The 13185-nt window shown below is 37.7% G+C and overlaps 1 protein-coding gene and 1 long non-coding RNA gene across 3 annotated transcripts; both read right to left on the reverse strand.

Annotated features, from left to right (window-relative positions):
* Positions 1 to 102: 102 nt before the first annotated feature.
* On the reverse strand, positions 103 to 4139 carry LOC148157651 (lymphocyte antigen 6G-like). 2 transcript variants are annotated; one of them, XM_088008764.1, is made up of 4 exons: positions 4116 to 4139; positions 1944 to 2092; positions 587 to 694; positions 103 to 448 (listed from the first exon to the last, which is right to left on the reverse strand). In XM_088008764.1, exons 2-4 carry the CDS (start codon positions 1987 to 1989, stop codon positions 300 to 302), a joined length of 303 nt encoding a protein of 100 aa, XP_087864890.1. In that variant the 5' UTR covers positions 1990 to 2092; positions 4116 to 4139; the 3' UTR covers positions 103 to 299. The 2 variants fall into 2 exon arrangements, with proteins under 2 accessions (XP_087864890.1, XP_087864889.1); XM_088008763.1 differs by lacking the exon at positions 4116 to 4139 and adding an exon at positions 1210 to 1321.
* Positions 4140 to 7788: 3649 nt separating this feature from the next.
* Positions 7789 to 11023, reverse strand: LOC148157652 (uncharacterized). The gene is made up of 4 exons (XR_015764260.1): positions 10290 to 11023; positions 8211 to 9995; positions 7949 to 8122; positions 7789 to 7873 (listed from the first exon to the last, which is right to left on the reverse strand). It is a non-coding gene; the product is annotated as an uncharacterized LOC148157652 (long non-coding RNA).
* Positions 11024 to 13185: the final 2162 nt, after the last annotated feature.

The raw sequence follows: 13185 nt of genomic DNA on the forward strand, positions 1-13185 counted from the left end.
AAAAATATGAGAGAAACATGCTAATTATCTTTAAAGGTTTTGATATTGAGAAGATCATATAAATAAAACACTTCACTTAGTAAAATGATTACAGTCCAGCAATTTATTAATTGAGCAAATCATTAGTTTATTCCTTCATTGCTTACATTTGTATTGTTTAATTTTTAAAAGAGGCATGTGTGTTTTACATGATGAATAAAAATGCTGCGTATCTGTCCTGACTGCATGTTTGCTGTCAATTCAGCGTAACTGTTAATAGACAAAGTAATAAACCAGAACAGGATCATGATTTCAGAGCCTTAAATAAAGAGCATCATAAGGGCTGAAGACAGGAGCAGCAGGGTGACACCAGGTCCAGTTGGTACGGCACCGTTGCACAAGTCCTTGTCACAGCACTTTATGGGAGAAATGCATCCTGCGCTGGGTATGCAGGTCTTAGTAACCAATCCTGTAAGAGCAAGAAAACTTCTCAATTGTATTCATAAATATGCTGTATAATGTCCATAAAGTTCACATACAACAAGTTAAATCTTTTTGTAAGTGATCAATTCTATCAGCAGAGATTCTCATACATTTAACAGCTTACCAGCTATCTGCAAAGAAGAACATCGGTCGAAACCATCAAGACAAGTTTCAATATTTGTGCAGGCACTGGGATCAGATGTTGCACATGTGTAGCATCTCAATCCGGATGCTAAATGAAGAACCAAAAGAATTAAACATGATTATCAATAACAACAAAAAAAAAAAGCTAAGAACTTGACAGATGTGTGTCTTTCATATTAAACTTACAAACCGCTTAAATACAAATTTTCAATTAAATAAAAAAGTCTTAAAGCCTTTAATGGTAAAAACATAAATTGTTTGTACTGTTGAACACGGCATTAACACACCTCAGTCAAAACTGTTAATACAGAACTCAATACATTAATGAGTTCATTTCTGTACTAATTGTTTTTACAGAAATGAGTTAATCAATTAATCTTCAATAAAAGTAAGACTCAAAATTTGGTTTAAAATTTCAAAAAATATAAAATCCAGTTCAAATGTTTGTAAACTAATAATGAGAGCTTTAAAGAAATATTTGACTTACAGCTTTGAATGAAGTCATAGAGAAACTCCTAAACTTTAGGAGAAAACCTGAATTGCTTATAAAACCTAATCTTTGTTTTATTTCCTCCTTTTAAGTTAAGTTCAAGAAATTCTTACCAACAGAGAAAGTTACAAAAAGGACAAGAACTCCGTAAAGCTTCATCATGAACATAGGCTGTGCGAAGGAAAAACGTTTTCTCTCAGTACTTTCTTCTTTCACTTCCGTTTTCTAAGAAAACCTGCTGTAACGTGATCTGAATATAAAGAGCACTTGAATGGCATCACATTTCTGCTAAAAACTCAGCATTACTTTCGTTCTGACTGGTGTTTATTCAGGATATTGGAATATTGTATTTAGAAAAAGAAACGTAAAAATACCAAAGTTAGTAACTATTAACATATTTTTATTGCACTGTATTTAAAAACAGTTTAAATAAATAAAAAAATAACATATTTTTAGTATTCCACTTCAATCAAACTTATAGAAAATCAATCTGAAAGTGTGGTAAAAAGCATCTAATTCATATTTTCACTCATGGTCTAAAAGGGAACATGTCAAAGTAGTAAAACTTATACAGGTAATAATGTTATCACAATAAAGTAACTTATTAAATATAAAACCCTGATTTTCCAAACAAACTAATGTAAAAATATTTTGCATGTTGAGAGGTTTAAACAACATTTAGTTAGCTACAGGTTTTAGCCATGATATAAAGAGGTGATAAATTCTTAAATATTTCAGGTTTAGAAAAAAATCTTCTAAACCTGAAACACATGTAAAGTAAACGCTTTTACTTTACATGCGTTTTAAATTTGATCAGTTCTTGTTTAAAAAGTGAATCTAATCTTACCTGCAGAGAAAGAGAGAAACAGGATCAGAACTCCGTAAAGCTGCATTGTGAACTTGATCTGCGTATCGACCTTCTGAATCTATCTGGGTCCTACAGACGGTTTTTAACCGTCTCTGGTTTCATGCAAGTTCCTACAGACCGCCTGTAATCTGAACAAACAGCCCACAGGTGACCTCATTTACCTGGCAGTGAATTAGTTGGAAATCATAAATTATAATATCAGGTTTGTGTTGCATTTTAGAAGATGTTGGCTAGATAACAAAAGCAAACATAAAGTATTTAATATAAACTGCTATAAATAAGTAAGTTTAAAACAAGAATTGCTAAGAGGACATGACTAAATAGGAGGAAATAGCACCAACAAAAAAAGGGGAAGAAAGTAAAATTCTCTTGTCACCCTCCCCCCCCCAAAAAAAAAAAAAACAGTCATACTGCAGTTCTAGTTCCAGTTTACATTAACAATAGCAAATATAGAAAAGTACAAGAGAAACTGAGTACAACAACGAGGGATAAAACTGTGGATAAAACCAGAAAGATCCAGTCACCATTTTGGCAACAATAAATCAACAATAATCAATTTTAATGTATATAAAAATCATATTATAATTTAGCCATGAATTATAATATGAAATGTGTTGCTGTGGTGTTTTTCTCACTCATGTCTCCTTTGACTTTCTGGAGGATATGAATAGTGCTGGTTGTAATAATAAGGGCTTCAAATGTCACATTAATCAATTAATAAATGCTCTATGCTGACTGGATCAAACTTTTGTTGAACTTCCTGGCAGCAGATAGAAAGTTAGTCTTTGGAAGGAGTCCAGCATCTTGATTTGACAATTCCATCTTGTAAGTGTTTTTGTGCACACACCTCTTCCAGATCTGCCTGAAAGGATTCATGCCACTGGCAGATCTGGGTTCAAAATAATCTCTTTGTTATATCAATATGCTTCTTCTAATTGGAAGTAATATTAAGGTTTTGCAGTGTCAGAGGCAAAATCATGACTGGATTCTAGATGGAGCTAAAGATTAGGATCAATTCAGGGATTCCTTCTAATCTTGCTGCTCTTCTCTGTTCCCTTTCCTTCTTTGCTTACTTTTCTCCCTGTTTAAAACATTGAACTAGATGTATTCTGTTGAATTGACACAACACTAATATTCATATACAAAGAAGGAATCCACCAGGCGAATACAGAAGAGATTTCCTGCAGAGGCTGCAGGTGTGGCACTTTTATGCAGAACTTTGTAAATTCATCTGAAAACAAAGAAAAGCCTTTATAAACTAAAAGGTGCATAAAGGTGAAGGATGCATAGGCATTGTGCTTCAAGCTCTGACTGTGGGACATTCCACTAATAAATATCTAAATAGAGAAACCTCTACAGAAAATCATGAGAGTGCTTGTATTCTCTGAATTTTTCTCTGTGGCTTATGATGTCAGATAAAATTGTTGGCTTCATGGGAGAAAACCCAGCAGTTGATAATTTACATATTGGATAAAAATTATATGAAATGCAAGCAGGTCCAGCTCTTGTCACTAGTCATTTTCTTTTTGGCAAACTGTAACATTTAACACTGTGGAAAAACATTTATAAACTGTAATCTCCAGAGGTCGAAAGAGTTTAAAACAGTGTAGTCAAGAAAATGTAACCAGTGTAAAATGTTACTCAAATAAAAGTAACAATACCTCATTGAAAGTTTACTTTAAGGAAAATATACTTTTTTGAAGAGAAAATCTTCCTGTCTACTACATTTACTGTCCCTCCAATTAATGGTTTTCAGTGACTGACTCCTTACTAAGAATCTGATCCTCTCTTTTCAGCTTCAGCCAATACAAATTATGATCACAAGTGCCAGATAAAACTGATATTATATATATTTGCATTTGGACAAAGGTTGGCAGAGTACCCAAAGTACTCAAGTAGAGTAGCACTACTTCAGCAGCACTCAGATAAAAGTAAGAAGTATTCATCGTGACAGTTTCGTGTATGTCCCGTTATAAATACTCAGATGCCAAAGGATTGGATGAGAATGTATTTACTGCACATGTGTGGTCATAGTAGAAACAATGCGGTTAGCTCCTCTACTGGTATGTCCATGACTGTATAACACATTTAAGTTAGCTTTTGAATATATATATAATATTTCTCAGAAGAGAACCAGATCGAAAGACTTACCACAGCAGAGCACTAGACAGACTGTGGAGAATTCCCGAAATTCTGTCATATTTATAGGCAACCAATAGAGGACACTAAAAACGCCTAACAGGAAAAAAAAAAGGCCTAACAGGAATGAACAAACACAAGAATGGAAACGTGACAAGAAACAAGGCTCAAAGTGCTAACAGACATCATGAAGGTCTGTTTGCAGAAGATTTGGATAAGCTAACTGGGAAAACAGAGTTGGGTTAAGTGGAAGCAAAGGTGAACTCTTTGGACGTTGGTAAACACGTTTGGAGGAAGAATAAGTTCTTCACACCAAAAGTGACATTTGGGTTCAGTATGAGCTGTCTAACAGGAAATAGCAATGTCAAACCTCAACTGAAAGAGCAGCACAAGTTTTATCCTTCAACATCAACAAAGTGCAATGTGCAGTAGAATTGGCAGCAATAATTAAGATTTTATGTTATCAAGCATAACGATAGCCAAAGGTATTAAGGAAAGTCTATGTCTGTTGTTTCTATACTGTTGTTTTTATACTTTATACTGAAGACCTGAAAAAAGCAGCTGAAAATCATCAGAGAGAAAATGATAGATTTTCTGACTTAGTCTGAACATGACAAGTCTGCACCTATTTTCCTGCTTAGAAAGTCTGTTGTTTTTGTGGATAAAACAACAGAATAGAATAGAATAGAATAGAATAGAATAGAATAGAATGTCACCTTAAAGTTGACATTGCAGTCACATCTTTAAAGCAACTTTAAATTCCAACTTTAAAGTTTTTTTTTTTAATTTAAATTGAAAATTATTTTTGACACACAAAGTTTTGCAACATGAAATAGTTCCAGGTCCTGTTTGCACTGTTTGAAACATAGCAACTCACTTGACACATGTGACACTTTATAACGGTCACAGCCACACTTCTGAAACTTAAACTTGCGGTTAAATGCACGTTTCCACCAAGATGTATGTCAACCTGATAAGAGAACAACTGGAGCAAAGACGACCTCTTTTCTCCTTTTCTACTCTCATTACCAGAATGGTTACATTTTTCAGTAAAGACCCCTCCCATACGTGGAAAGCAGCAGTGCAAAAGAGTCAAAAATAGGCTGGTTTTGATGAGATGAGAATCTCTGTTTTACATCAGATTGTATTTTAATTGTTTCAAGAAAATAAAATAAATGCCATCAACATAAAGATGACTTTGGATTACAAGTAAAATCAATCTGGGTCCTACAGACGGTTTTTAACCGTCTTTGGTTTCATGCAAGTTCCTACAGACCGCCTGTAATCTGAACAAACAGCCCACAGATGACCTCATTTACCTGGTAGTGAATTAGTTGGAAATCATAAATTATAATATCAAGTTTGTGTTGCATTTTAGAACAAGTTAGCTGGATAAAAAAAACAGACCAAAATAAAGCATTTAATATAAACTGCTATAAGTAACTACGTTTAAAACAAGAATTGCTAAGAGGACATGACTAAATAGGAGGAAATAGCACCAACAAAAAAAGGTGAAGAAAGTAAAATTCTCTTGTCACCCCCACAAAAAAAAAAGTCATACTGCAGTTCTAGTTCCAAACTGTGGATAAAACCAGAAAGATCCAGTCACCATTTTGGCAACAATAAATCAACAATAATCAATTTTAATGGATATAAATCTAATAATTAGGGCTTCAAATGTCACATTAATCAATTAATCAATGCTCTATGCTGACTGGATCAAACTTTTGTTGAATTTCCTGGCAACAGATAGAAAGTTAATCTTTGGAAGGAGTCCAACATCTTGATTTGACAATTCCAGTTTGCAAGTGTTTTTGTGCACAAAAACTCAACGCCAAACACAAATTCAAATCCTTTCATGAAAGGATTCATGCCACTGGCAGATCTAAGTTCAAAATAATCTCTTTGTTATATCAATATGCTTCTTTTAATTGGATTAAGATTGTGCAGTGTCAGAGGCAGAGTCATGACTGGATTCTAGATGGAGCTAAAGATTAGGATCAATTCAGGGATTTCTTCTAATCTTGCTGCTCTTCTCTGTTCCCTTTCCTTCTTTGCTTACTTTTCTCCCTGTTTAAAACATTGAACTAGATGGATTCTGTTGAACTGACACAACACAATACATGTATACAAAGAAGGAATCCACTAGGCGGGTACAGAAGAGACTTCCTGCAGAGGCTGCAGGTGTGGCACTTTTATGGAGAACTTTAAGTCCATTTGAAAACAAAGGCTTTTTTAAACTAAAAGGTGCATAAAGGTGAAGGATGCATAGGCATTGTGCTCTGACTGTGGGATATTCCACTAATAAATATCTAAATATAGAAACCTCTACAGAAAATCATGAGTGCTTGTATTCTCTGAATGTTTTTCTGTGGTTTGTGATGTCAGATAAAATTGTTGGCTTCATGGGAGAAAACCCAGTGTCATTGTATTTATTTTAAGGTTTTTCTGTGTTCAGTTTCTGTCCTGAGTCTCTGTTGTTTCTACGTCTTCCCCATCGATTGCTTCCCAGGTGTGTCTCACTCCTTGATTACCCTCCCTGTGTATTTAGTCCCACCTGTTGTCTTTGTCTCTTGTCAGATCCTTGTCATTTGTCTGCTTGCCACCACAGTCGAACTGTAAAGTCCTGTGTTGGTTCAGCTCTCGTTTTCAGTCCTCTGTCTTTCAGTTGCTACCGGTAATTAGCTGTGTGCTAACCCTCTGCCGTGCCGCCTGTGTTGGACTGTGTTTGAGCTCTCTTTATTAAATTCATCATCATTACCTGGGTCGTCAGCGTTCATTCTCACCACCACCAACCACACCCCATGACACCCAGCAGTTAAGAGTTTTATACTGGATAAAAATGATATAAAATGCAAGCAGGACCAGCTCATCACTAGTCACTTTTTTTTTGGCAAACTGTAACATTTAACACTGTGGAAAAACATTTATAAACTAATCTCCAGAGGTGGAAAGAGTTTAAAATGGTGTAGTCAAGTAAATGCAACCAGTGTAAAATCTTACTCAAATAAAAGTAACAATACCTCATTGAAAGTTTACTTTAAGGAAAAGATACTTTTTTGAGAGCAGAAGAAAGTTCTGCTCATTGATTTCACGAACAAAATAAGAAAATATTGGTCTCAAAAAGTACGTTGAAATACAACACAAAATACAACATTTTAGTATGTAATGTCATGAATATTTGGGAGATATTCTGTGTAATTTTAAAGGGACATACATTTCTAATATCTTCTATCAGCTTTCTCAGCATCCTTCCATATACACCAAACCCTCTACATCCTTCACTATATCTATTATGTTTATGTACAGGGCCGTGCAGAGACCACCAAAGGGGCAGGTGCTCAAAAAAAAAAAAAAAAAAAAAAAAAAAAAAAAAAAAAAGGGTACATCTAACCGCATTCTAGGACAGAATATTAAAGCCACAGTTTTCAGAGTTTAACAATTATAAATTACAAAGTTGTGAGAAAGCTAAGGAAAATCTCTAGATGGAGCATACAACTATGCATATGTAAGATATTTTATTAGTAATTTCTTTCTGCAGGTCTATTTTGTTATAGGAAAGTATTGCAATATCCAAACCCACAATTTAGCAAGATATGTAAATCAGAGCTAGACCACCAGACATATGTTTGTCATGGTGGATCTTAATTTCTGAGCCCACATGCAGAAACTCACAGAGGCAGGATAAAAGTTTAGATGTTTTATTGACAAAGATAAAAGTGGTCAAAAACACCCGCAGTCGTGAAGCTGCAGTGGGAAGACTGGCACGGCTGCACACAAAAGGAGAGTGGAGGTGAGTTTAATGGTTGTAGGAAAACAGGCTATTGGTATGGTTCAGTGCTTACTTGTAGTAATTTGTTCAGGTTGGGGAAGAGGTCCGGTACCAGGTTGCGGTTAAAGTGGGGGCTGACTCGAGAAAGAGACTCCAAGAGCTTCCGGTGAGTATAGCTCCCAGCGTCGTGGACGGAACTCCCTCAGGGTTTGAGAACGGGAGGTCTCCGGGGAAACTTGAAAGTGTCCTGGAAAGAGTCACAAAACAACAGGTAAGGGTTTGAAGGCTACTAGAAACGATCTCAAAGAGACAAACAGTAGAGAGGCAGGAGGTACCACAATAGGTAAAACACTCTGACGGTGAAGTGCAGGAGCCTGCCGCTTAAATACTCTTCTGATGACGATGATTCGAGCCAGGTGCGTCCAGCAGGAACCAACTGACACACCCACCACGGAAAAGTGGCTCCTGGCGCCCTCTGATGGTCAGAGCTGAAAAGGAAGAAAAAAACCCAACCTGGTACCCAACAATTTTGTCTTTACAGAATTACACTATAAAAAATATAAACAAGGGCACAATGCAACCTTTTAGTGTACTGTAATCTATAAAAACAAGGAGCTGCTTGGTTTGCTACACTAGCAGTGGAGATGAAGATGGTCCATTCAGGAAAGCAGAGCTGCATCAAACTTTAATGTGGAACTGCAGAAAAAAAGAAAAAAACAAAACAAAAGCAAATATTGAATTGTTAATGCACGTCACCATGAGAAAAGCCTACTGAGTTTTGCTTTAAAAACTTTTTAAAAATTAAAATCACACAGTTTTGTCTCATAAAGTGAAAATATTATTTGCAAAACAAACTTATTTGCGCTTGTCAGAAATATTTTCTTGCTATTCTAAGTTTTTGTTTGTGACTCAAAGTTTTGCTTGCGATTCTCGCATGACGTCGTGGGCAAGGCCCAAAATCACAACTAAAGATTTCTGATGTGTGCAAATAAATGTTTATGTCTGGCAAATAACTTTTTAAGGTCACAAGTATGGAGTTAGATTTGTTTCACAATTATTCAATCAAAAAAAAAAATCATGTCAAACAAAAAAAGTAGTATTTAATCAAAAAAAACGTCAAACAAAAAAAGTAGTATTTAATCAAAAAAGAAATCATGTCAAAGCAAAAATCACTAATTTTTGTTTTTTAAACTTTTTTTTTGTTGAGTCTCTTTTTTTTGGTTGAGTCTTTTTTTCTTGGTTTAAACTTTTTTTTTGATTGAGTCTCTTTTTTTGGTTGAGTCTCTTTTTTTTGGTTGAAACTTTTTTTTGATTGAGTCTCTTTTTCTGGGCGGGGCTTAAGGACGAGCGATGTAAGACGTGTTCCGATTGGTTAGCGCTGACTAAAGCGGGTGACTCCCTGAAATCTCAGAACTCGGTCCCGAACTGCAGGGCTTCGTGACGGGACACAGAATGTGATGGTAAGTAATCTTCACAAAATCACACTGCTTAGCAGCTACTAAAGTGTCCACCCTGTTTCAAAGAAGGAATCTTACACAACTCATGACGTCAGTCACATATTTTGTCTGCCGCGATCCCCGGTAGCATATTGTGCTAGCTAATGTTAGCACTAGGTAAACTTCATAAACTAGGCTTGTGTAATATTCGCCTGTCTTTATGTTGAATTCGTTAACCAGCGCACCTCTGTCGAGTGGCATTAAGCGTGGAAAATACCAAATATATCTGGAGGAAATATGTGTTAAAAACTGTTGCGTAATCCTCAGTGTGTGTGTGTGTGTGTGTGTGTGTGTGTGTGTGTATTAACTAGCATTGAAGCTAAAATGGGAAAACAGCGGATCGTTGCAACAATGTTATTAAATCCACGTTAATCTGCACCGCACGTCAAGTGCAGATGATTTATTTACCAAGCACACAATCAGTGTTGTCGATGAGGGGAGGCAAGGTAACTGTTAAATATATACATTTTCTTCCAGATCTAAAATGTAAAACTAAGCTGGTAGGTCACAGGCCGAAGGAGGATATTCACATAATTTCTGTTTTTTATTATTTTTATTACACTAGTGTAACGGGTGGTAATTCAATGAGGCAATCAGGTTTCGATGAAATCTTCTTTTTTTATTCTGGAGAAGAAGAGTAAAACAATAAATCAACTTCCTCTTCTAATCTCCTTGCACTCCAGCCCACAGCAGCGCAGAACAACGCTGTGTACTAACTTTTTTTTTCCTTTTTCTCTTTTTTTTTTTTTTTTTTTTTTTTTACAATTCAACAAAAATCAACGGTAACAAAAGAAGAAATCTCACAAAAATCAAACTAAAAACAAGAGGAGAAAAACGCCACCTGGTGGCCACAGCAACACAATAGACAGAGTGAAATAAACAGAGATAAAAAGGATAACTTAAAATAAAAACACATACCTGGAGAAGAAGAGTAAAACAATAAATCAACTTCCTCTTCTAATCTCCTTGCACTCCAGCCTAAATGTGAAAATAAAAACAATGTTCAACCGGAGTGTGCTGGATTAGCACCGGTTTTTCGCGCCAAAATTAAAGAAAGAAAATTATAATAAAACTGGTTATAAAAACCCACAATGATGGTAAAAACTGCAAAATAACACATTAACAAACAACAATAAGCATCATATGATAAAACTTCCACATAAACAACAACATCCGTACAGAAAATAAACATATATCGCAGCAGTGAACTTGTCTGACTTACCCACAGCAGCGCAGAACAACGCTGTGAGGGAAAAGGGGGAAGCAGAGATGCTATGAGGGCGGACCGAGCTACGGAAGCCCAGGAGACACAAACGAGGCAAAGTGTAGAAAGGCGACCCCCGCAGGCAAAACAGCAAATAATAACTAAATAAGATAAAATTCACATATTCTCAATATAAAATGAATTACAAATTATAATTTTAAAAAAAGTACATTTGTAACTCTGTTACACTCACCCCCACTGAATTTTATCGAATACGAGCATCAACCACACAGCGTACATCACTGAAAATAACACAAATCATAGATCACCTGGGGTTGACATTGAGAACACAGACAACTAATGTATCCCATAAGGATGAAGTGGTATGAGGGTAACGCTTATCCCCCAATCCATCAACTGCCTATAGGGTGCCTTGTACACCCCACAAGACCCCAACACAGTGTAGTACAGGCTCATTACACAATACAAAATGAAAATATCACGTCCAGACAAAAAAAAGTCAGACCCAAAAGATTATAGGCTAGCCGGTGAAGAAATCAATCAGTAAAGGCGGGGAACATTGATTTGCAACCAGCTCAAGCATCAAACTTGTTCTGAACATCTTGCCTGGACATAGTCTGTATGAGCCTGTTCACAGGTTTGACTAAGCGACCGAATCTAGACCTAACTTCCGTCTGTGCAGTATAGTCATCATGGTGCACAGTTGAGGTCTGGTCAACAGTGTGCAGAATAGCAGAAGCACCAACTGTATGGCCCACACTACTAAGGCTGGGGTCTGGGCCCCTTATGTCCACCGGGACGTCCACAACAGTCATAACAGCAGAGTCACCTCCCACAGATTGACTCGTCGTGTAGCCCATGGCCGAAACTGAACAGTCTTCAGGACTGGAGGTCATGCTCTTTAAGTCCACGACATCCCCCACTGATGAATTTGGCTCAGACAGCTGTGTTATCCATTCAATGGTTCTCCTCTCAGAATCCACATGCTCCGGATCAGGCAAAGGATCCACCACCCCTTCCAGAACTCCAGGTAAGTCCCCAACACTGCCACAATCAAAACCAGCACTTGTCTCATGCAAGGTTCTGTCGTCACTCTCAAGCGACATTTTCTCATCTCCTCTAAAGCCATCTGCTTCCGGGACTGAGGATGCAGAAAGTGAGATGGCAGAAGTAGAATCAGATATGTCATATGAGGGATCCACTGGGAGGAAACTGACCTGCATCAACATGTTCCTGTGAACCACCTTTTTCTGTCCAGTGACTGTGTCACAGATCTTATACGTATGTGTCGTTGGATTAATTTCCATCACAGTGTAGATGGTCGATTCCCACCGGTCAGCAAGCTTCCTCTTACCCCTCTCTTTTCTGTTAGCTAAGAGCACTCTGTCGCCGACAGCAATACTAGTGCCTTTCACTTTCCGGTTGTACAATCGAGCATGTCGTCTCTGTTCTTTTGAAGCATGGTCCTGAGCAATTGTCATTGCCTCCTTCAGGTCATCGGTAAGACATGCCACATACTTGTCATAGTTCCCCACAGCAGAGTCATCAAGGACTGTTTGAAAGAGGACATCGACAGGCAGGCGAGGGACCCGGCCAAACATGAGGTAAAAGGGGGGATAACCCGTTGTCTCATGAACCGCACAGTTATACATAAAGGCCAGTGTCTGTAAACGTCGTGGCCAGTCAGCTTTCTCTTCAGGGGACAGTGCACGGATCATGCCACCTAAAGTTCGATTGAACCGCTCCACACTTCCGTTCCCCATCGGATGATATGGTGTCGTGTGCGTCTTTCTGACACCTGAGACTCTGAGGAGCTCACTTATCAGCTGACTTTCAAAATTAGCCCCTTGGTCACTATGAATCCTCTCAGGAAAGCCAAAGACACAGAAATATTGGTCCCAGAGAACCCTTGCCACCTGCTTAGCTGTCTGGTCTCTACATGGAAATGCTTGAGCCATTTTTGTGAAGTGGTCAGTAATCACCAAGACGTCAACAGATCTGTTTCTGGAATCTTCGGCTGACCAAAAATCAATACATACAAGTTCAAGCGGTCTGGTTGATGTTATAGTTTCCAATGGAGCTCTGCCCTCAGGTTCAATGGTCTTACTGACAATGCATCGCTGACAGTGTCGAACATGGTCTCTGACATCCCTGTCTAGAGTCAGCCAGAAAAATCTCTGCCTTGTCAAGCCGAGGCTCCTGAACTGAGCTTGATGGCCTGCTCTGTCATGAACTCCATGAAGTACCTCAGTCTTGAGCGAGTCAGGTACAATATACTGGAATCGTTTCGCTTTGGTTTTCTGGTCCCGAGAAATCCTGTATAGCACACCGTTTCGTACAGTTAGTTTATCCCAGTGCTTTAGATACTTTGTCACAGAGACTGACTCTGTAAACCTCTCTCTTCTAGAGGGTCTTCTACGCCTCTCAACATAGTGTAGAACACGAGAGAGAGTTCTGTCTTCCAACTGTCTGTCACGGAGTTCACATTCAGTGTAGGTGGGTAAGGTGTTTTGACCAGATGGAATGAGCTGAGGCAGATGATGGACCATTTCAACGGCACGGGTTCTCGCACCAGCATCCCACTCCACT

The sequence above is a fragment of the Poecilia mexicana genome, unplaced genomic scaffold (assembly GCF_051168715.1).
Source record: "Poecilia mexicana isolate PSO_F unplaced genomic scaffold, ASM5116871v1 scaffold_9, whole genome shotgun sequence".
Lineage (NCBI taxonomy): Eukaryota > Metazoa > Chordata > Actinopteri > Cyprinodontiformes > Poeciliidae > Poecilia > Poecilia mexicana.